General features: G+C 37.7%; 1 protein-coding gene across 1 annotated transcript in view; it reads left to right on the forward strand.

Moving 5' to 3' along the window:
* The window catches only part of asic4a (acid sensing ion channel subunit family member 4a), a 123668-nt gene extending 102782 nt beyond the window's left edge, over positions 1–20886 (forward strand). Inside the window, 9 exon segments of the mRNA XM_089002433.1 lie at positions 627–771; positions 1802–1929; positions 2048–2201; positions 10745–10798; positions 13156–13309; positions 13987–14078; positions 14669–14748; positions 17272–17388; positions 20022–20886. Coding sequence (XP_088858559.1) covers positions 627–771; positions 1802–1929; positions 2048–2201; positions 10745–10798; positions 13156–13309; positions 13987–14078; positions 14669–14748; positions 17272–17388; positions 20022–20138 — 1041 coding nt within the window. The 3' untranslated portion in view covers positions 20139–20886.
* The last annotated feature ends 1840 nt before the right edge of the window (positions 20887–22726 follow it).

Genomic DNA, 22726 nt, shown 5'->3' on the forward strand with positions numbered 1-22726 from the left:
TAATCAGTCGATCCGTTCTCTATTTCATCCTGCCATTGTGATTAAACCAATGAAGTTGCTCGAGGGACTGGAAAATGATTCCTACTTTATAAAACGATATGCACCTATAAGAAGTGATATCTTACCTATTTATTATCTCCTGTGGTGTCCTTGCTTTTGTCAGGGAACACGGCTACAAAGTGCTCGGCAAGCTGGCAAACACACAGATCAAGATTTTATTTGACTGATATTTGCTGACATCAAAGTTTGAGGGATCCTGGGTTTACCCGATTGCTTTTTCTAAAATTTACTGCAATGTTTTTTTTTTTGCCCATTTCTCTTTGGACATACAAGACTTGTTTGTTCCTGATGATAATGTAATATTACCCGAATGTTCTCAAATTACAGGGTTCATTTGTACTATATCAGCAAAAAGTCCAATCAAAATACAATTCATCGCAACCATTGTGAGCAGTGAATCCTCACAGTATCCGAATGTTTATAAGACACATTCAGTCACACGCTCTGACAGAATGTAAACTTACTTATTTATTTTCTACATCCATTTCAATCTGGTTCTCATTCCATATAGTCACCACCAGTGCCTTGAATGTGTCAAGTTCATTTTGGGTTGTGTTTTCTGGCAGGTTTACACCAGATATGGGAAATGCTACACCTTTAATGGGAACAAGACCTCATCCAGGAAAACCAAGCAAGGGGGAATGGGAAACGGGCTGGAGATCATGCTAGATATCCAGCAGGATGAATATCTGCCAATATGGAGAGAGACAAGTAAGCCAACAAACATTGTGTGTGCAATGTAATCAATCCCTTTACACGACTGCCTGATGTTGAATTGACATAAAATAATAATGACCATCATTTAGGGGTGTACTGCAACTATTCTGGCCAGAATTTATGTACTGATGAGAAAAGTTTGCCATATTAACTGTGAACCCATTGACGGAAATTTGTTAGTATTCCAGTCAACAGTGGGAAGTCATACATAATGCATTTCATGTGCCTGTTTTCACTTCGATTTGTAGCAAGTTTAAATCCATCCCACAAGAAATAATCGAAATACAGTTACCGTAGATTGGACACACCAAGGTCAATGCCCAACGCGTTGCAATTAGAAATGCTGTATTATAATCAGGTCTAGTGTTCAAAAACATAATCAAGAATTCGCTGTACTAAGTTCATCCTGTCTACTTGATATCTAATTTTAAGCAGATTCTTTACTTACAGACAGTGTAGGTGTTCAAATAGCTGACATGTTTTGACAAAGGCGGAAGTAGTCGCTGAAACATGTCAGCTATTTGAACACCTACACTGTCTGTAAGTAAAGAATCTGCTTAAAATTAGATCATCAAGAATTAGTTTGTCTGTTTCTTTGAAAACCTAATACAATGAAACCCTCAACTGAAATGCAACCCCCCACCTCAAAAAAACAAACAAACAAACAAACAAAGAAAAAGAAAAAAGGACATAATTTACTATTGGACACTAAAACGTTTTGTCCCTTGTGAGGTAAACCATGTTCTTGTGCACTTGGAAGATTTGATTTTTGCAAGCAAAAATATATGCACATATTGTAAGATGATGAAAACATATGAAAAACACAATGGAACATGTCAGACATGTCAAATGAGGTTTCATTGTACGATCACAAATCACTTTGCTGCAAAAAAAATGGCATACATGTCAAAATTGTTAAATGCATCGTTTCCATGTGCACAAAAGATGCTTATGTTTCATTAATAGCAGTTCAAACTGGGATGTGACATGTTGACATCTGAATTTTCCATGCTCCATTTTGAAGATGAGACATCTCTGGAGGCCGGAATTCGAGTTCAAATCCATAGTCAGGATGAGCCTCCTTACATTCACCAGTTGGGCTTCGGTGTCTCACCAGGCTTCCAGACCTTTGTTTCATGCCAGGAGCAAAGGGTAGGTCTTGATCGTCATCATTGTCAAGCCCAGCCACATGCACCATCACGACCATGCTGGTTTAATCCTGAAATGTTCACCTCTGTTGACTGCTAAACTAATAAATCTCTATGCTCAGTTGACATATCTGCCCCAGCCTTGGGGGAACTGCCGCTCCAGCAGTAAGGAGAAGTTCCCCGGATACGACACTTACAGCATCAGCGCCTGTCGCCTACTCTGCGAAACCAATGAGGTTGTACGAGTGTGCAACTGTCGGATGGTGCACATGCCAGGTATGACCTGATGATGTCGAAGTTTCTCGTTTCACGCATATACTTAGAGGAAAATACATGTTGCTGGCTTTTTTGGCAGAAACTGACAAAAGGACCTCTTTGTTTGGCATTTTAAAAAAGTACTTTCAGTTGTTTATATGAATGGTACTTAATGTGTGGATGTGCTTGAGTTCAATTTTCTGACCTTCCTATGTGGAATTTGCCTGCACAGGTTTTCTCTGGGTACTCTGATTTCATCCCAAATTCCAAAAATAGGACTGGGGTGTGAACTGAACTTTAAATTGTCCCTAGGTGTGATTGTGAGCAGACATGGTTGTTCGTCTGTGTGTACCCTGCGATTGGCTGGCAATGAGTTGAGGATGTACTCTGCCTCCTGCTTGAAAATGGCTGGGATATGCTCCAGCATGCCCGTGACCCTCATGAGGATAAATTGATTGGAAATGGATGGATGGTTGGATGGATGGTACACTGTTCCGCTATCTGGAATAATGTTTTTGTGTTGGGAATTAGTCTTGCACAGTCTCCAAAATTATGTGGGTAAATGTCTTTGTATTATTGTATAAAAAATGTCTTGTAAATGCCATAAAAATGTGTAAGGAGCATTTAAACAAGGTATTTCTATATGAGGGGTGTCAAAGTCATTTTTTGCCGCGGGCCACATTGTAGTTATAGTTTCCTCTCGAGGGCCATTGTGAATTTGGGGAACCCATTAGAATGTTTAAATCCCTTCAAATATTACATATAGAGCACACAGCAAATTACTGAATAACTCGTTTTCAAATCTGAAGTCAAGAATAATGGCTCTTATTGTGGTTGACATCCAAAAATATGAAATTTTGGCTCAGATTTTAGCAATCGTCATGGAATTTAACAAGTTTGATTTGCTTTCGCGGGCCGAAAAAAATGATGTGGAGGGCCGGATTTGGCCCGCGGGCCTTGACTTTGACACCTGTGTTCTATATGAATACTTATTGTGGTGTAAATTTAGTCCATGCTTGGTCATCAATTGGATTAGCATCATAGACACATATTTCAAAATCAATTTCCATAGAATGTCAAAGGACAATTAAACAAAATTTCCGATTTCACATTTTTCGAGATAGCAACTGACGTCAGCTGAGTGATTGACAGAGGACCAGTCCACGGTATACCCCCCCAACACAGTTTGGATAGGCTCCAGCCCTAGTGTGACCCTAACCTGAATAAGCACTTATAGAACACAACAGGATGGCTAGGATTGAGTGGCAGCCAGATATAATTAAGAATCCAATTAAGGGTCATCGCTTATCCTTGAGATATTTGCGGACAACTATTTTAATAATCAGCCGATCCGCAGCAGCCTCGCATTTACATGATATCATGAGGCATATGCAAAATAATCCATCTGCATTTTGGCCCACTTGAACCCTTGGGGGACAGATGTAATTTGGTGTCTCTGACCTTGAGCTGTTGTACCAGGAATCTAATGCTCTTCAGCAGTGATGGCAGCTCTCAGTTAGGTGTCAACCGTCATTAACATCTCAGTGAATTTCCAAACCTTTAGCTCGGTCAGGTCATCATCAATTTAAATCATTTATTATTCCGGCTTCTAATAGTAAAGCGTGAAGCTTGTGATCGCCTTCTCGGCTGTGAATGAATACGTAAATGATTCATATGGCGGACAAAAGCAAAGAATCAAATAAGTACAACTATGGCTGGTGGATCTGTTGTTTTATCAAAGGTCTTTGTTCCACTCCACAGCTAGTGTAATTATTAACCACTTAAGTTGGTCAATGTACTGTAAATACTGTGGAACCTCCAAAGGCAAACACACTTATTCCAAGAACTGGTTTAAATGTTATTGACACACACTTAACTTGATTCACACTGCGTGGTTCATTTCTGAGTTCTCTTCTCTCGAAGTGTCAAGTGTCAAATTGTGATAACACTGTTTACTTTGCCATTTAAATGAAGAAAAATGCCATTCATTTATTCCAAACTCATTTTGTAGTAACATAAAAAATTGGACAGGATTGGATTTGATTAACCTTTATTAGTCTCGCGGTGGAAACATTTACATTTAACAGCAGCAAAGTTATGGAAGGAAGAGGAAAGAAAAAAAGGAGTAGGGAAACAAAATACGGGAGCTGCTGGAAAGGCAGCCACTCTCGCATCGCCATCTTGAAGTCAAAACAACAACAACAACAAAAACATAAATAACAAATAATGTAAGACAACACAAAGACACAGTCATTCAATCTTAAGCTCTTTATGCACCATCTTTGTTGAAAAACAATCAGTATCTGATCCACATGACGCAACACGAAGTGTAAAAGAAAACACAAAACAACACAAAAACAACAGAGAAGGCAACGCTCGTCAGAGCACTTGCTGATGGCTGCCTACTTGGGCGCCTACTTGGACTTCTTTTAATGAGATATTTAAATGGATGCGCACCAAATCCAGCAGACATTTAAACAGCTTCTTCCCCCAAGCCATTAACTCTTTGAACTCTTCAACAGTAGCCAAAATGGAACTGTATAGTGCCACTTAGCAGTTTTTTTGACGACGATACTAGTGCAGCGTGTTCTACCGGAAACAAATTCCTTGTATGTTCTACATACTTGGCAATAAAGATGATTCTGATTCTGATTCTGATTCTGAGAAAATGTTTGAAAAATGTCCACATTTTTGGCTTCACTTCAGTGGACATTGTGCTGGTCCTTTTGGTGTAAGTTCCGGACAGAATCGGACCCTTCAAACAGACGCAGGAAAGTTTGAATAAAAAAAATATGTATTTACAAAGTATCGGTGAATGGGAAAAAAGTACAAATAGTAATGCTGGACTACAAACCATGCAAAGCAAACACATAGGAATTGCACAGGGCAAAGAAAAAATGGCTTATTACAAAAGTACAACAGATACCAAACCACGTGGAGAATAAACCATGGACACACGCTTAGCCACCATGAAGGACTTTCTTCAATAACGAAGAACATCAGCAAAAGCAAGTGCCGACAAACTGAGAAAACATAAATCAAGGCAAACGCAAAAAAATGATCCTCATAATTGTGATGCCAGACACATGTTTTATGTGTTCCATCAATATAAACACAATCGAGGTGAAGTGTCAATTGGAATATACATGGAAAGAAACAAAAAATTAAAAAGGTACAATGTTTTTGTGACTTTTGATTCACGTTGTTTAACACTATACAGTGTCATTTAATGGCATTTAAATTTGGATGTTGCACAATAATAGTATATTTCTGACTGAAATTTGGTGCAAATGAAGTAAGACTGAATATCCGACAAGCAAGCAGACATGAATCACTATTGATGACCAATTTTTCATTTTCCCTAATCATATAGACTGTAGATGATTAGGGAAAATGAAAAATTGGTAAATTCTAGATTCTAGAGGATTTGACTGACGGCAGTCTTCCAAACACCAAAATGAAGTGCCGAGACTCACACAGCATGTGTGTTATCCAAATACTGCTGCAAAGACTCATCACACAGAATGTAAAATGTGTGATTATTTTGAACGACCTGATGGCTGCATTTAAGCTCGGCAGAAAAAAAAGGCAAGCTGTGACACCGCACAGTTAAACAAAGAATTCAGGGAGCAGTCTAAAGATTATGCCACAAAGTGCACGTAACACTTCCATAAGAAACAACATGGGATTGTCTGCATATTGGATTGGATTGAATTGGAATTGCCTTTATTAGAAATTTACATTTCATATCATGCACATATGAGTGTTAAGTCTGAAAAATAAATAAATAAATAAATAAAAAAAAATAAAAAATAAATAAATAAACGCGAAATTGAAAGTGCACAAAGAATAGTAGTCCTACTTTCTAATATCCCTCAGGGCCACAACTATTACATTATGGTTTGACAGCTGTACCATCATAAGTGCTGGTCCATTGTTTTTAACAGTGGGAAATCAATTTGTGACCTAAATTATAAATGGCCATTGCCTCGCATGTCAGTCCAAGCAAGAAATTGCTAACTAAAGTTTACGTTGGGAAATAACTCATTTTAGCTAGAAATGAGCCTCAGCTCCAAATGAACAAGACAGAAAAAAAAACGGGTCCGTCCGTATTGGGAGAGACATTTGAATTAACAGATTGTGAGCGACGATCACTTGGGAATCGTGAGAAAGCGGCTGCACCACTTTGGTTTCCCACGGTGATATATTGCATCAGGAATTCTATTTATTGTAGATATCAGATTCAATACATGTGGGAGCGTTGGTCTGCTGGCTTTGGTAAAAATGGGCCTGTGGTGGGCACCACACATTGGGGCGCAACAATTTATTGTTGATTAAGAAGACTTAAATTCCTTTATAGTACTCCTGAGAGCAATTGGCTCAAAAGGTTGTCAAGGGGGCAGGAAGCCAACTTGTGAATAGAAAATCTTTTTCAGTCTTAACCACACACGCATAAACACACACACACATACACTCTCACAGCTGTTCAAATGTTACAACGCTGACTTAGAGTTTTTTTACACAGTAAACAGGATGTGGAAGATAATCCTCTCTTGCAAATGCAGTTGTTATATCCTCCGTTATAGTTGTGTTTGGAAATGTTCAAAAACTCCTCAGGCACCATCTGTTAACCAAAGTATATCTTTAGGAACTGGAATAAACGCACGTTTAATTACCCTTCATATTTCTGTTGAGGCACTGTTTAATCAACGTTGTTATTTTTATAATAGTATTTGGCAGGTGTTTAGAGTTTCCCAAACATCTCCGTGAAATATTATATTGTTTGGAATTAGCAGATATTGTCATAATTGGTGTCATGTTGACTTTTTTTAGTTCTGTTTTTTTTATGTGTCCCTACTTCCATGTCTTGTCTGTCTGATTAGGTTTTTTTCCACCTGTCCTCGTCAGCCCTGTACCTTGTGCCAACCTGTCAGCTCCCTCCACCCACTCATGTTATGTCCGGGTGTACCTCGTTATCCCTTCAGTTTGCTTGTATTTAGCTCCCTTGTTTTCTGCCTTTGTTAGTTTGTCGTTTCTGTAAATTGCTGTCGGTTGTCACGCACTGCAGCCTCTGTCATGACATGAACTCACTCATGCTGTTTTGGTTTGTTTGTTTTGCTTCTGTTGACATACATAGGTTAGATTTGATTAAACATAACATAGTTTTGATTCCATATTCCTAGCTGACTTTTTATTCTTGGTTTTTTTTTAGAAATGGTTTTTGAGACGCCTGCACTCTGCCTTCCTGCATGGGGGTCTTTGAGCTTTTGTCAGAAAAATCCTTAACCATGACAGATATGTTAACTAGTGTGATAGACAAGTTTGTCAGGAGGTATGAATAGTCGATTTGTAGCCCTAAAAAAATCTACTCCAAGTAGGGAAGTTTAAAACAAGATGGGAAAAATGGGATGAATATAAGAAAAAAAACAATCAAACAAAGGAATGAACGAATGACACCACAAATCAGGCAAAGTCAAGATAATTCACGAATAAAATTCCAAAATAGGGGAAACCTACTTGTCTCTATTGATCACTTTATTTTTAAATGTCTTTATTATTATTATTATTATTATTATTATTATTATTATTATTATTATTATTATTATTATTATTATTATTATTATTGACAGGTTGATTGGATTTTTTCCTTGTTGAAGAATGTTCACAGTTACAAAAGGATATTGCGATAGAAATTGGCCACAGGTAGAAATACACAGGACATTCTGAGTTCAAATGTTCAATTTCATATGGTCTTACATGTTGTAAAAATAATAAAGATGCAAGTTACAAAAAACATCCACACAACCTCACGGTGACCAAAGCCAGATGGGATTCAAACACCCCTAGCTCAGGACCGTTAGATGTGCTAGCCAGTTGTTCACTGCATGGTCTCGTTTTCTTTGACTCAGTGGTGGGCCGTCAGGGCCTGCAAGATGTTCTCTGCTGGCCTAAAAATATCTGAACCACAGTCGAATGTGAATTATATTTTGTCCATGAATACTTTTCGAGTTAGCAATGTCTCCTGGAAGGCGCTAGAAATGTCAGTTTTCGCAAACTATGATTGGCTAGTCACATGAATGGCTAGTCACTAGCCAATCATAGTATGACTAGCCGCTGGTGAAGCGCATATTGGCCAGAGCTAGCATACTCTATCTGTAGCGAGCTGCATAGGCAAATATATTGTGTTGATTTAATAGCGGTTTTATCAACCCACAATGTCTGAAGGAGGAGAATAAATTGATTTGGTTGTAGATATACTGTTAGTCATTTTCAAGACGAGCTTTTTAAGAATTGATGGACATCATAAAGGTTCGACAGCTCCAAAGCTAGCAAAGATAGCAAATAATATTGAAGTTTTATGAGGTTATCATGAATCCACACGTTCATAGTAAAAATTCGAACAGTTGAATTACAGTATTTCTTAAGTTTCTTCAAGTCAGACGTTATCTTCCAGCCAACGACACCCTCTATAGGACGTGTAATAATAATAATAATAATACATTTTATTTTAAGCGCCTTTCAAAGCTCTATAGGACACTTTACAGTTACAGACAAGCATAGATACTATAATAAATAAAATACAATTACAAGTAGAATACAATAACTACAATAAAATTATAAATAGAAACAAGAGTTAGAGCTAGACAGAAAATGCTATTTTAAATAGGTGGGTTTTCAGATGGGATTTGAAGGTGGGAAGAGAATCTATGTTACGAATGTTGGGAGGAAGTGAGTTCCAGAGATTGGGGGCAGAGCAGCTGAAAGCTATGTCCCCCATCGTGCTGAGACGGGCAGGGGCGGGCATACAGAGGTGGAGGGAAGAAGGATCTGAGGGAATGAGAGGGAATAGAAGTGTAGTAATATCACACCACACCCTCAGCTGATTGATTCAGATATAGCATTACTGAAGGCCTAGGAGTGACATGCACGGCCCACCGTTGCATCTACTTGGTGATGAGTACAGTGAGACCTCAATTTACGAACTTAATTGGTTCCCAGACAGCATGTGTAAGGCGAAAAGTGTGTATCTCAAAAAAGTAATTCCCATAGGAAACCATTAAAATGGGAATAATCCGTTCCCGGGTTTCCATAAAATATACTTTTCAACTAAATAAGCCTTAAAACTACACACAACATACCTTATTCTATGTATAATAAATGTGCTATTGTATTGTAATGAAAGAAATACACTGCATTGTATCATAAAGTCACTTGGCGTTGGAGGTCGAAGGTCAAAGGGAATTGCTGTTTGGAAAGAGAGGCGCATTACATGACGACTGTAATTTAAGAAATAAACTATGCTGTAAAATAAAGTTTTATTTACCTTTATGATGGTCGTTGATGGCTTATGGAAGGAGAGTCACCTTCCATAAGGACTGTTGGTAACTTAACCTCTGGTGCTGTTTGGTCGTGTGCTTCCGCCGAAGATCACTCCGCCAGCCGTGGTGGGTGTGTATTATGAAAATAGTCCTTATTATAAGGTTTAATTTTCATAAATTTAACGTTTGTAAGACAAAAAGTTTGTAAATTGAGGTGTTTGTAAGTTGAGGTCTCACTGTATTCCATTCTTTCGTCATAATATGCAAAGGGCTGTTGCTTGTGATGGTTGCTGATTACCAAAATGTCTGGCTTTGAAGACTTTAAAGCAGTATCTTCTGTTTGTCTTCACTTGGCTGGTGACCAGTCCTGGACAGGCTCCAGCTTACCTGTGACATTCATGAGACGAACAATTGACCACTGCTGAAAATGGATGAATGGCATGTTGGGGCAGTAAACAAATAAAACTAGAGTGGATAGCTACCAAACTGAACATGTGAACAAGCAGTCTAAAACATCTTATTTTGCAAACCCATTTTTGGACTTCATGTGACTCTTTGTAAAAGATCTCCCAGTTTTAAATCTTATACCACCATTAAGGCAAAGGAGCAAAAGTGTGTTTTCCACACTTTGGTTGCCTCTCAGTGAATATTTTAGTGTCTGGTCTCTTTCTATATTTGGGCAACCACCCAAAAAAGCTATTAGGGTGTTCTTGTCCTGTGACATGTAGACAGCTCATGGAAACAGGACACAGCTTTTCTTTTGCTTCAGACAAAAATAAAGTCGGGCTGTCCTTTTTATTATTCAAGACTGCAATTTATATACTCTGCGATAATTACACAACATTGTACAAATGAGATTGAACAAGACATAACTGTGAGCGTGAAAAAAGTCACACAGACAAGCCGATGTCATTTCACTGTACATTAATCAACACACCTCATAAAAAAGCAAAACAGCAGAACTCCGCTAATGACTTGTGCCGCTAATGAATTCCTGAGTTTGATGGACTGGCCAATGTGTTTTTCCGGGGATCTTTACTCTACACATGCAGGCTGCATGCTTCATTTCTCATGGACGGCCATGCCCGTGGATGCAAGTCATCCTTCGCGCGGCTGCCTTTGTTCGGAGATGAATGATATGCGACGGCGTGTTGTTCACAGCCGTTCTTCCTCAGCGTGGTAGATACGGGTCACTGATCATTTTGTTTGTGATTGATCAGACTCATTATGTGCTCTCCTCTCCAGGAACCGCTGATATCTGTCCTCCTAATAAAATCAACTGTGTTGACAAAGCACTTGGTAAGAAACAATCTGCATTCATTCCTTTTCTCATTACACAAGAGAATGTGACCCAAAATGTATAGAGTACAATGTTTTGAACATGATATGTATATGACTATATACATATATCTATCGAGATATATCTATCTATCTAAGCAATACATATAGCCGAAGGTAATCTGAATATCTTGAAATGACTTTCCTATTGTGATTTTGTCACTTTCTGAGTGTAATGCCCCACATTGTTGAAGTGTTCATATTAAACGTATTCGTCATTTCTGCAGCATCTCCCCCGTCTTCAATCTGATCTCACTCTGCCTTCCGTAGCTATTGGCACGGAACAAAAGCGCAGCACATTCAATGGCTTTAATGTTGCAGTCTGAAATAATTCATGCTAACGGAGAGCCACGGGTAGATAAATGTGTGGTATAATTACACCTTTTCTGTCGTTTCATTCATAAATGTAATTACACATCTCATTACTGAATTTAAAACATATTTAATAGATTAGAAGGAGGATATATCCACATGTAATTGTGAATACAATGATATGAATTATGACTTCTGTGGAAGGTAATATCTAAAAATATTTTCATTGAGGAAGAGTTCCTTCGTGAGAAATATATGGCATTGTTCTCCTTCGTAGAAAAAAATGTTTTTAAATCATACATTCTCATCTATCACACAGAGAGTGCCTTTCACCACCAAGTCGCCACCCACTTAAAGGACAACCGATGTCTCCGGACAAGTTGTGTCCATAATTTGTAAAATGGCTTCAAATGACTTCTACTGAGCATATTTTACAAAGATTCCACCGCATATAGCTATATTTTACGTTTTAAGACTGATGCTGAATATTATAATATAATAATACGGAAGTCTTGTTTTTGAGTTGGTGACGACTCACTGAAGGAACGCCCCTGACCGAAAAAAAGGACACATTGTAGCAGTCCTTCCATCACGTCAATGTTTGTTATGGTCTGAAAACCTCGTTTTGCACCAGAAAGAGCCAGAAGAGGGCGTCCAAGCTCCATATAAGGAATTTATCAGCCTGTGGAAACAGGGTGATTCATTCCTCACAGGAGCTCAGTGGCTTTCTGCCTCTTTTTAGGTGAGACATTTCCCCCCAATGTTGCCTCAAAATGGCACGGAATAAATTGTTTAATCGATTGCAAACATGTATGCTTTCTTCTTCAGAACTATTTGAATCATATTCATAACTGGATGTGTAACAAGAAAGCATATTCTCCGGATCTGAAGCCATTGTTTTGATTCTCCAGCAACGCAACACGTCTTGGCGTGACGTCACGAACTGGGGGCGGGACTTTCTGAAAATACCCAATTCGCAGCTCAATTTTTTGCAGATTTTGGACACTTTAAGTCATTTTTATTGGTGTTTTCCATTTGAATACAAATATCATACCGCATGTTTTAGGTATTTTAGATGCTATAAAACGTTTTTCTGATGTCAGTTAGGAAACAAAAAAGTGACGTCGGTTGTCCTTAAGTAGTTGTTAAGAACATTAACACAAATGGATTGCTCAAACATGTGAAAACAAGCAAATTTAATTACACAAAGTGCCCTGAAGGACACGTTTGTAAAGAAATTAATGATGGGCTTGCACGAAAATGATTATTTTGCCACTGATGACTTTCAAAAATGCAAGATCAGTAATTTTCTTCTTGCTGGGAAATGAAGGGTGAAAACCAAAGAACCCATAACAAATTTTACAGTCTGTATTATTAGAATATTAAAACAGTAACATGTAACGTTGTGTTTACACCCCACCTAATAATGTTTTTGATGGTTTCTATTATGTTATTGATATATTTGACTGCTCCTCTGGTCGCGACGTCACCGAAATTGAGCGCAAGTCGCTAACACGGTTTCCAAGTCATAAAAACAGTACGAATTGTACTTACCTTTAGCCCGTAAAAATTATTCTTATGCTACCTCGAGATGTCCCCCCTGTATTTTATGACCACCTGCTGGTGACTGACCCATGTGGCTCCATAAAGGGACCTCAGCCATCAGTTCAGAATTACTGATGCCAATAATCGTTTTTTTTTCAACTGTAATGTGAATAAGAAGCGAGTCACAAATTTGAAAGCAACATCAATTAACTAGCATTGCTTTGACATGATTCAGCAAGCAGTAGAATACATTCATGTTCAGTCTTATGGACAATGTTGCCCATGTCGACAAATGTGGTAGAAGTGAATAGAACTGGTTGACCACTCGCATTCTCTGCAACATTTCCTAAAATCCAATTGAACCCTTGCAATTTGGGATATTCCTCCTACAATAATTCTGCCTCGTGTCTTAGTGAGCCCTGCTGGTATAAGATGTGAAGTTATTTCATGTTGCATTGCAGCACAGCTCCAGAAGACCAGCGGGGACACCTGTCCATGCGAGACGCCATGTAATCTCACCCGTTACGGCAAAGAGCTCTCCATGGTCAAAATCCCTAGCAAGGGTTCGGCTCGCTATCTCTCCAGGAAATACGACAAGTCAGAAGATTATATCAGGTAGGAGCGACAATCTAACTCACTACAGAGTGAGAGGGAGTAAGAGTAGTGATGCGCTTCTCATTAAAAACTGTTCATTAACTCTGACCTTGAGCCTACAATCACTTGCACACCACATAAAACGCAACAGGAAATGTTTATTGTCACATCACCTTACTTTATTGTTTTGCCTTACTGTCAGCAATATGGTGTTTGTTATTGTGGAGTCATAATATGTATGGAGTACAGTCTTTCATTTTTGTCTATGAATCGGATTTCATATTAAAAAAATCCTTTTCACCCATGTGTTTAAGCATTGAACATGATTTCAAATTGACTGCAAAAATCCACAAAGTGAAACTGATGATGACTCAATTACTAGTTTGGTCCATTGCATTTCAGAAAATGCGTAAACATGTTGAGTATGATTTTCCAATGTAAAGGCAGAAACCCAGCTTCCATGGAGTACTATGGGGAAAAATGTATTTCTATTGGTTTAATAACTGATTAGTTATCTGTTATTTTTTTCCGCTCTGTGCAGTATCCAACAAATAAATTAAATGGAAACCTATAGAGATACTACATTTTATTCACTGATGTGAACGTCCGGTATTGATAGAATACTGTCATATTTCTGATCTGATGTGTGTATTGTGTGTTTTTTTTACTGTATTTTAATATTCTTTCACCCTTCTTAGAGACAATTTCCTGGTTTTGGACATCTTCTTTGAGGCCCTCAACTTTGAAACTATAGAGCAAAAGAAAGCCTATGACGTTGCAGGTTTATTAGGTATGACTTCTGCTCCCTTAACACGATGTATTACAGTGGTGTCTTGAGATACGAGTTAAATTGATTTCATGTCTAGGGTTCTAACTTTTGTTTGAACAATTGTTCTGGACCTGCCAAACTGCAGCCTGTGATTAAAAGGCGAGTTTTAAGTGCACACCCCACCACTACCACCCAAAAAATATTTGTCACACATTTTCAAATGTTTCATGGCTGCGTTATTTACTTCCAAGAAACACCTAAAGTTAGAAAGAATGAATTGGACTCTCTCTAAACAAAACAAAAATAACAACACAATCCAACATTATGAAATTATGCTGACAATGTAGCAATTGTGACAAAGAATTGCTAGTTTAGCGCATGTGCATTCTTATAGTGCCTACCTCGTGCACGTTCATGTTCGGGACGGGAATGGCTTGGATCAGAGACTAGGGGGCACAGGGGTGATGAATTGTAGCCACGTTTGCTGGAAATTTGTAAAGCGCAAACACTATCTTTCTTATCTCAAGTTACCACTGAATTGATTAATAGAGTGATAATTTGTGAAAATGGTGACACATGACTTCAGCTTTTGTCTCAATCCACTTTTTTAGGTGACATTGGCGGACAGATGGGTCTGTTCATTGGAGCCAGCATCCTGACCATCTTAGAAATATTAGATTATATCTATGAGGTACGGTGTACGGATGGATATGTTTGCATATAAGCATCATGTTGGTTGAATGTACGCAGTGGTGGGCCGTCAGAGCCAGCAAGGCCTTCTCTGCTGGCCTAACATAATCAGACATCATTATCATAATTATAATAAAAGTCAATTTCATTAAAAAAATGTTTTTTCTAAATATATATATAATTATTCTACATACTGTTTTCTTGATGTTATATTATATCCATTTGGTTATGCTCCTTTCAGTGTTGTAGTTTTAGGTCAGAGTTTTTAATCCAATCAGAATTCAGCTAGCTTGTGTCGCCAGGCTGTATGAAATCTGATCGACGCCTTCAGAATCAACAGTGAGGGCGTCTGTGCGCTGTACATGAACTGGCACATGTAGTTGATATATAGTTGCGATAGCCAATCAGATCACGAGTTGGCACGGTAAGGCCAGCTAGAGGGCCTCGCGTTGAACATGACATGTACGCGTCCTGTGATTGGATACTCACTTTACCTCAGCCCTCAGCGGAGGCAGCGCTATGCAAATCAACCAAGCTACAAGAGATCAGACCCGGAAACTTTAGCAGAAAAACCAAATATATCTACTCGCTTTTTTAACCCACAATGGCTGAAGGAGAGGACAACTCGCTGTCGCATGTAGGCCTATTCTCAAGAACAAATGAAAAAGATTTGTTTACTTTTATTTTCAACAAATAGTTCGTTTTGTGAACGTCTTGTTGTTTTTCTTATATTAAACTGACATTTTGTAATTTAGCGTAAAATCTTGTTAAAGATTGCATATTCTTGGTGGACTTAATAAAACTTTGTGGACAAATGATTTTAAATTTCCTTTTATTTTTAAGTGTTTGCAGTATCACGTATAGTGACAAGTTCTAATTGCTGATGCAGATTTATTGATGTATAATTGCTCCGGAAAATAGCCTGTGTTGTAGATGATTAAGGTGATGCCACGCCCAGTACTGCGTGCGTGTGCTTTTGTAAATGATATATCCAGCCGTTGTGTCATAAATTATGGTATTATGAGGGATATTTGTTCAAGTCAGATTAAGTAGGACTTCACTGAAGGCCTAGGTGTGAAATGCACGGACCGCCACTGAATGTACGTATATGTCTGCATGTAAAGCGGCCAATAGTCATACTTGTAGGTGAGAACGGTCTTTCCGCTCTTTGATTGACTGGCAACCAGTTAAAGGTGTTGTCCCAAAGTTGACTGACTCTAGAATGGAAAAGTGAAGGATGGTAAAAAAAAGACATAAATGGGTACAGTAGATATCCATCAAGATAATGGTTCCCCTTTTTTCTGTTAATAGAAGTGGAGCAGGGGGCACATGGAATCTTCATACGGGAATCTCAGGACTGGAAGGCAGATATGTTAAATTGTAGTCATCATGTTGTCTCCACTTCGCTAATTTGGGTTAAAATTGAACTTTTACTGATTGGTAAATTGTGACCCATTTTTAACTAGGTCATAGTTGAGTGGTTAGTACACCAACTTCACAGTGCAGAGGTCGTGAGTTCAAGATGCGCTCCGGCCTCCCTGTGTGGCGTTTGCATGTTCTCCCCGGGTCCGCGTGGGTTTTCTCTGGGTCCTCCGGTTTCCTCCCACATTCCAAAAACATGAATGGCAAACCGATTTAACACTCCAAATTGTCCCTCGGTGATAGATAGATAGATAGATAGATAGATAGATAGATAGATAGATAGATAGATAGATAGATAGATAGATAGATAGATAGATAGATAGATAGATAGATAGATAGATAGATAGATAGATAGATAGATAGATAGATAGATAGATATTTGAACATAAAATATTACACTTAAGATATTACAATATTACACTTACAGTAAGACAATTTATTTAGTCCATGTTAGCCTTAGTTTATCTTTGCAGATCAAGCATCAGCAAGATTTAAAAAAAAAACAAATTTAATCCCACCGACAGTCGGCTAAAACACAGTAGGCCCTTCTTTGACCTCGATTCAGCAGGCCAAGATAAAATGTCGCCCTGAATTCCCCGCAGACTGATTGTTATTTATCGTGCTGCCTGACTAATGTCATGCTGCCTGATTAAATAAGCATATCAGCCAGACGACAGAGTTGCATATCCAGCACGTCAGAATCAGATGTTTTCCGTCACGGAAGCAAACAGTAACAATAGTTCCTCAGGCAAATCTGAGAAACCGCCTTTTTGGGACAAATAAGGTCAAAGAGCTGCATACCATGACTACACATTATTTCTTTATTTTATGTACGTGTAAATTATCAGACTGCAGATTAACAACATGTGTTACTATGAATAGACAGATGGATTGTTACAAGAAAGAACCGACAGACACAGGGTGTAAATATGTGAATGGAAATCCAGATCCAGCTCATGTGATAAGCACTGTGGGTGGATAAAAATACTTGCTACTTGTATCTCCGGATGTACAATCTTACAATGGGTACTTAGTTGCTACTCACTGTAGTCATGTTATCTTCTCAGCTTTTTACGTAATGTCCTTTCATACCATCATGCAGGTCTTCAAGCAACGGCTACAACGTGTACTGAGGCCACACAGAGAGGAAAAGAAGCGCAAGCCGCAACCGCAGCCTGCCACTGTTGCAACAGTGGGTCTGGAAGAAATGAAGATAGAGGTCTGGCACATTCTGTAACGCAACAAAGTGTGCTTCTTTTCATGTCGTGGCTACTTCCCGTGGCGCTGGGCTTCTACTAGGAAACTACTGTAAATCAAAATATTCAGGGGAAATCATATTTTTCTACTTGTCCACTAATGAGAATATGTTCCTAATACATAACAGCCTTTTGCTCAAGGGCTAGATTTGTTTATTGCACAACTTTGTTTGGATGTTTCTCAAATGAGTCCAACAGTCAGTTCTCAGAGCTGTTTACCGCTAGATCTGTGCTGGCAGAGATTAAAATCAATACATTTTCCAAAAACCTTTGACCTATATCAGTTTCATTTTGTATTTCCATCTGTCTCGGACCAAGGTAATGTCATCACACATGGGGTTAGGTTCCTCTTTTGTCCTTGTTAACGTTTGCTGTTTTTCATTGCTTACGTCACCCTTTCCTGAGTGATTGCTTTTTTTGTTTAATCCTTAACATGTGCAAAAATGTGTCCACTCCAGTGCCAGGGTTTTTGTCATTATCACTTGAATTCCAGGACCCACAGAATATTGAGGTTTAGAACGACATCAACATTCAATTCAGCGTTAGAACCCTTAGAGTTTCTTATTTCGTCAGAAAAAAATAGTTAATTCCTAAATTATATGAGTCTGGAGTGATATGATCTTAAAATGAGGGCGGCTGTCCAAAATACAGTAAAGTCTCGTTATATCGATATCGGTTATATCGATAGTACTGCTTATTACGATACTATTTCTATGAACGCAAGGAGAAAATTTACATGCCGTAGGATCGGATATATCGATAGTCCGGTTATATCGATATTTTTTCCGACTCCCGAGAATATCGATATAACGAGACTTTACTGTACATACATATTGGTTTATATATCGCATTAACCCTTTACTGCCTGAATTGTTTTCAGCTGAAGCTGGAACAAAGTGCTAAAATGGAAAAAAAGGCAAATACTGCCCCCTTGGTGACAAGAAAAAACACTGCCAGAGGCCATTTCCAGAGACCATGGCCAGCACTTTATTGGCACCAAAGCATGAAAAAACAAAACCCGAAAACAATTCGGGAATGGCGCTCAACGTCATATTTTCAATTCCCGAATAAATTCATGAATGGCAGTGAATGAGTTAAATACATCTATTTCAGGGCGGCCTGGTAGTCGAGTGGTCATAATGCCAACTTCACAGTATAGAAGTCATGAGTTCCGGCCTCCCTCTGTGGAGTTTGCATGTTCCCCCGTCCTTGTGTGAGTTATCTTTGGGTCCTCTGTTTTCCTCCCACATTCCAATATGTACAACACAATATGTATGGAAGGCTGATTGAACACTCCAAATTGCGATTGACTGGCAACTGATTCAGGGTGTCCCCCGCCTACAGTGCCTGGAGATAGTTGGGATTGGCTCCAGCAACCCCCGCGACACTCATGAGTTTAATGCCGAATGGAAAAAGAATGAATGAATGGGAAAAATTGACTCATATAATTTTGTTTTGTTGTGTTTTGTTTTTTTCATGGATAGTTATGAAAATGTCAGAACATTATCTCATAATACAGGCAAGTTTTAGGATAATGGGACATGACACACATTGGAAGGAAAACAGCATTCACCATTGTGCAAAGCATTTTACAAGATTTTTGAGTAGTGATTTTTGCTTTGTTCAGTTGGGCAGACTCATGGCCAAAGTATTCTTGGACGCAAAACATTGTCATGTATTCATTCATTTCACTGGCCAACAGCAAATTTTAATCAGGGGCGGTTTTATGGATGTGCGCCTGAGTGTTTTGACAAAAATGTTATTAATGCCATGACTTTTTTCAGATTTTTCAGATTTTTTTTTCTTTGTCTTTTAAGTTTGAAATGTAAAAGCTTGTGCAGTATTTGTTTTTACTGCATTGAAATTTATAGCCCAGATGTTATTATGATTAAAATCAGATGTGCGATCGATGTGGATCAATGTTAAAATATTAATCGAGAAACGTTTACTACCTCTGATTAATTATTTTTTTATCTCTCACTAATTTTGTAGCTTTTCCTCTCGGTAAATTAACACGCTTCTATTTTCGTGTTTATTGATTATGACAATAGATATTGCATCAGTTTAAAATTGTGTTAAATAAATACATATTTGGTCCCCAAGCAAAACTTGATTATTTGGTGAAGAAAAGTCTTCATAACATAAAAAATAACATGGAAAGAATTGAACAGTTTGTGCAATTACATCAATGTGGCTTTTGTTGTGCACGGGTCATTATAACCCAGTCACACAGACGCAAAAAATAATACATTCACAACTACTGTGTGACTTAGTAAGTGGTAGAATCAGAATCAGAATGCCTTTAATCATCCCACAATGGGGAAATTTGCAGTAAACAATATCTGCCTGTGAATAGTGTTCTATTGACTGCTGACATGCGTTGATGGTACTTGTGTTTGTTAGCATCATGCTAGGTGGACTTTTGTAAGAAAAATATTATTTTTTCTATGTTGTTTTGTTAGATGGTAAATTTTAACTAGGAGTCCCATTAAGAAATCTCTTTTTAGAAATATTATCTTTGCAATGTTCTTTCAATGTTGAAATTGACCTTGCAAAGATCGAGTACAATTCAAGTTGTTTTCTGTGCTTTCGACAGGAGCCCAATACCGTAACGCGGAGTCACCCAGAAGGGGCTTACGCCAACACGATGCTGCCCAATCACCACCATCATCACACGGGACACCACGGGGTGTTTGAGGACTTCACATGCTAGATCCAATCATTGTTTCCGTCATTTTCTTCGGAATGACAACCAAGGGAAAACAAAGCAGTGTTTGTTCAGATGAGACCGTCTGCATTCAGCGTCGGTTCTTTGCTGCCGTCAGTGAAAAGCTCCAGCCAAAGTCCAAAACCAAACTTGTGATGCTAACAAAGCACTTGTATGTATGTAGGCACAAAATTGACACTCCGTTATACTTGTTTTTTGTTTTGTCAGGAGGGGACCCCTTTAATGTTGTCTAACTTCAAGTCAGGCACTTGCTGTTCTGCAGGACCAATTTTCGGTACGTGGCTCAATCACTTAAAAGAAACAGGCGGAGGACTGCATGACCCCTTGACGTCATTTATACTCCTCCGAAAAAAGACAATATAATTTGTTTGTTGATTCGTTTCTCTTTCAGCCATCTTGATCATTTTTTTCCGTAAACTATTGGAGCACTCACTGAACTGCTGCATTATGACATTGCAACTTTATTAATATATCTAATCATTTAAAGAGATACTTAGATCCATATGTTCTATATTGTATACAAGGTGAACTCTAAAGTAAACAAAGCTCTTTTGTGCTATTGTAATTTCAATTATAAAGGGGTTATCGATGTGGAACTGATTTTTGTGTGTTTTTTTGAAGATTGAAATGACATCTTTCCACATGACACACATAGTCTAATTTGTGGTAAAGGTGTTACAAAGTAGCATTGTGCATTGTAACATGAACATTGTAAAACCCAATGAGGAATCTGTTTGAATGTCTCGTGTGTATAATGCATTCATATATATATATATATATATATATATATATATATATATATATATATATATATATATATATATATATATATAATTTTGTTGTTTATACATTATAGAGGAATAATTTTATATGCGATGGCGATTGTAGCAATTACTGTACACAAAAAAAAATCCGCAGATGAAGAAGAATATAAATACATTTGTACAGGTAAGAACTATGACGATGGATTTGGAACATTATTTCCCGATATACTATGTCCTGTTTTGTATACGAACATGTTCAGTGGAACCTTGGAATTCAAAGGACCCCCTCCCTCCTCTATCATTTCATACAATCGGCAATGCAAACTACCAAAGTCAAACAACACAGCTATATTAATACAAGTTGAAGGTGAATGGATTCTAACACGAGAACAGACCGGAGTATTGCTGGCTCAAAATATGTCAGCAATATGTCAGCAATATGCCTTAAAAAACATGAACATGAAATGTACATGTGAAAGTGACTCAGTTTCATTTTCATGTGAAGAAACTAGCCTTGATAGCACAAGCAGAAATGACAGGTGATCATATCTATCAACATCCATCATATGTTATCAAAGATAATTTATTGTCATTTTTTATATTGTTTGTGTGGCATTTAAATTGTAAAATGTTATGTGATGGACTTGGAATTTATATCTAATATCTGAAGTGTGTTCATCTTTGGAGGTTCCACTGTACATTCTAATCTGCCCTGTCCCGAATTTCAGATACATACAGCGTAGTTTTCAAATTTAGATTTCAATGATTCTTGGGAAAATATTATTGAGGATTTGCAACTTTTCTTGCAGCAGCGACAATAATAAGATATTTATTTATTTATTTATTTATTTATTTATTTATTTATTCATATGGTCAATTTCAGTGTGGAGTACCAGAGACAATCATTTTTAGCTGACTTCAGAGAGAGACATCTGCACTGCTCAAGATCAGATTTTTTTCTTGTTGTTTTTTTTAGTCCTTAAAGCTTGTTATAAATGTTGCTACTTCAGTTCATTTGAGTACTGCACAATTAAGAAATATCAATTCTGTAAGATCATTTATTGGAGATCATTTGAGTACAGCACAGTCTCAATAAATAACTTACTCGGATCTCATTTTTCAAAGTCACAGTGAAGTCACCTTATATTTTAACCGTGTATGACTAATATGAATATACAGAGTATATATATATATATATATATATATATATATATATATATATATATATATATATATATATATATATATATATATATATATATATTTGTATATATATATATATATATATATATATATATATATATATATATATATATAGAGAGAGAGAGAGAGAGAGAGAGAGAGAGAGAGAGAGAGAGAGAGAGAGAGAGAGAGAGAGAGAGAGAGAGAGAGAGAGAGAGAGAGAGAGAGAGAGAGAGAGAGAGAGAGAGACAAAGATCTGAATTTCCTGAGACTTCTGGACCATCGTAACTTTTCTCAAATGAAAATGCTCTCATCTGGCCCAAGCGTCAGGATATGGATACCCCACCTGGAGTTGTAAAACTTGTTTAATGTACAGTAGATTGATGCAACTGTTTTTTGGAGGTCACATTGTTAACACTGAAGTAGATTGAGTCTCAAAATGGAATTTAGTGATTCAAATTTATTTAGTCAGTTTCCTCTGAGATCTGTGCATCACTGGGATGTTAATCGGGGTTAATGGAGATTTTTAAGTACTTTCTTATTCCTTTGTTCTTATCGTTGGCTGGACTTTATAATAAAAAGCTCATTACAACCTTTTTAGGGGGAGTAATACTAATGTATTTTTTT

Source organism: Hippocampus bargibanti, linkage group LG08 (genome assembly GCF_051943395.1).
Source record: "Hippocampus bargibanti isolate YZ-2025 linkage group LG08, ASM5194339v1, whole genome shotgun sequence".
In the NCBI taxonomy this organism is placed as follows: domain Eukaryota; kingdom Metazoa; phylum Chordata; class Actinopteri; order Syngnathiformes; family Syngnathidae; genus Hippocampus; species Hippocampus bargibanti.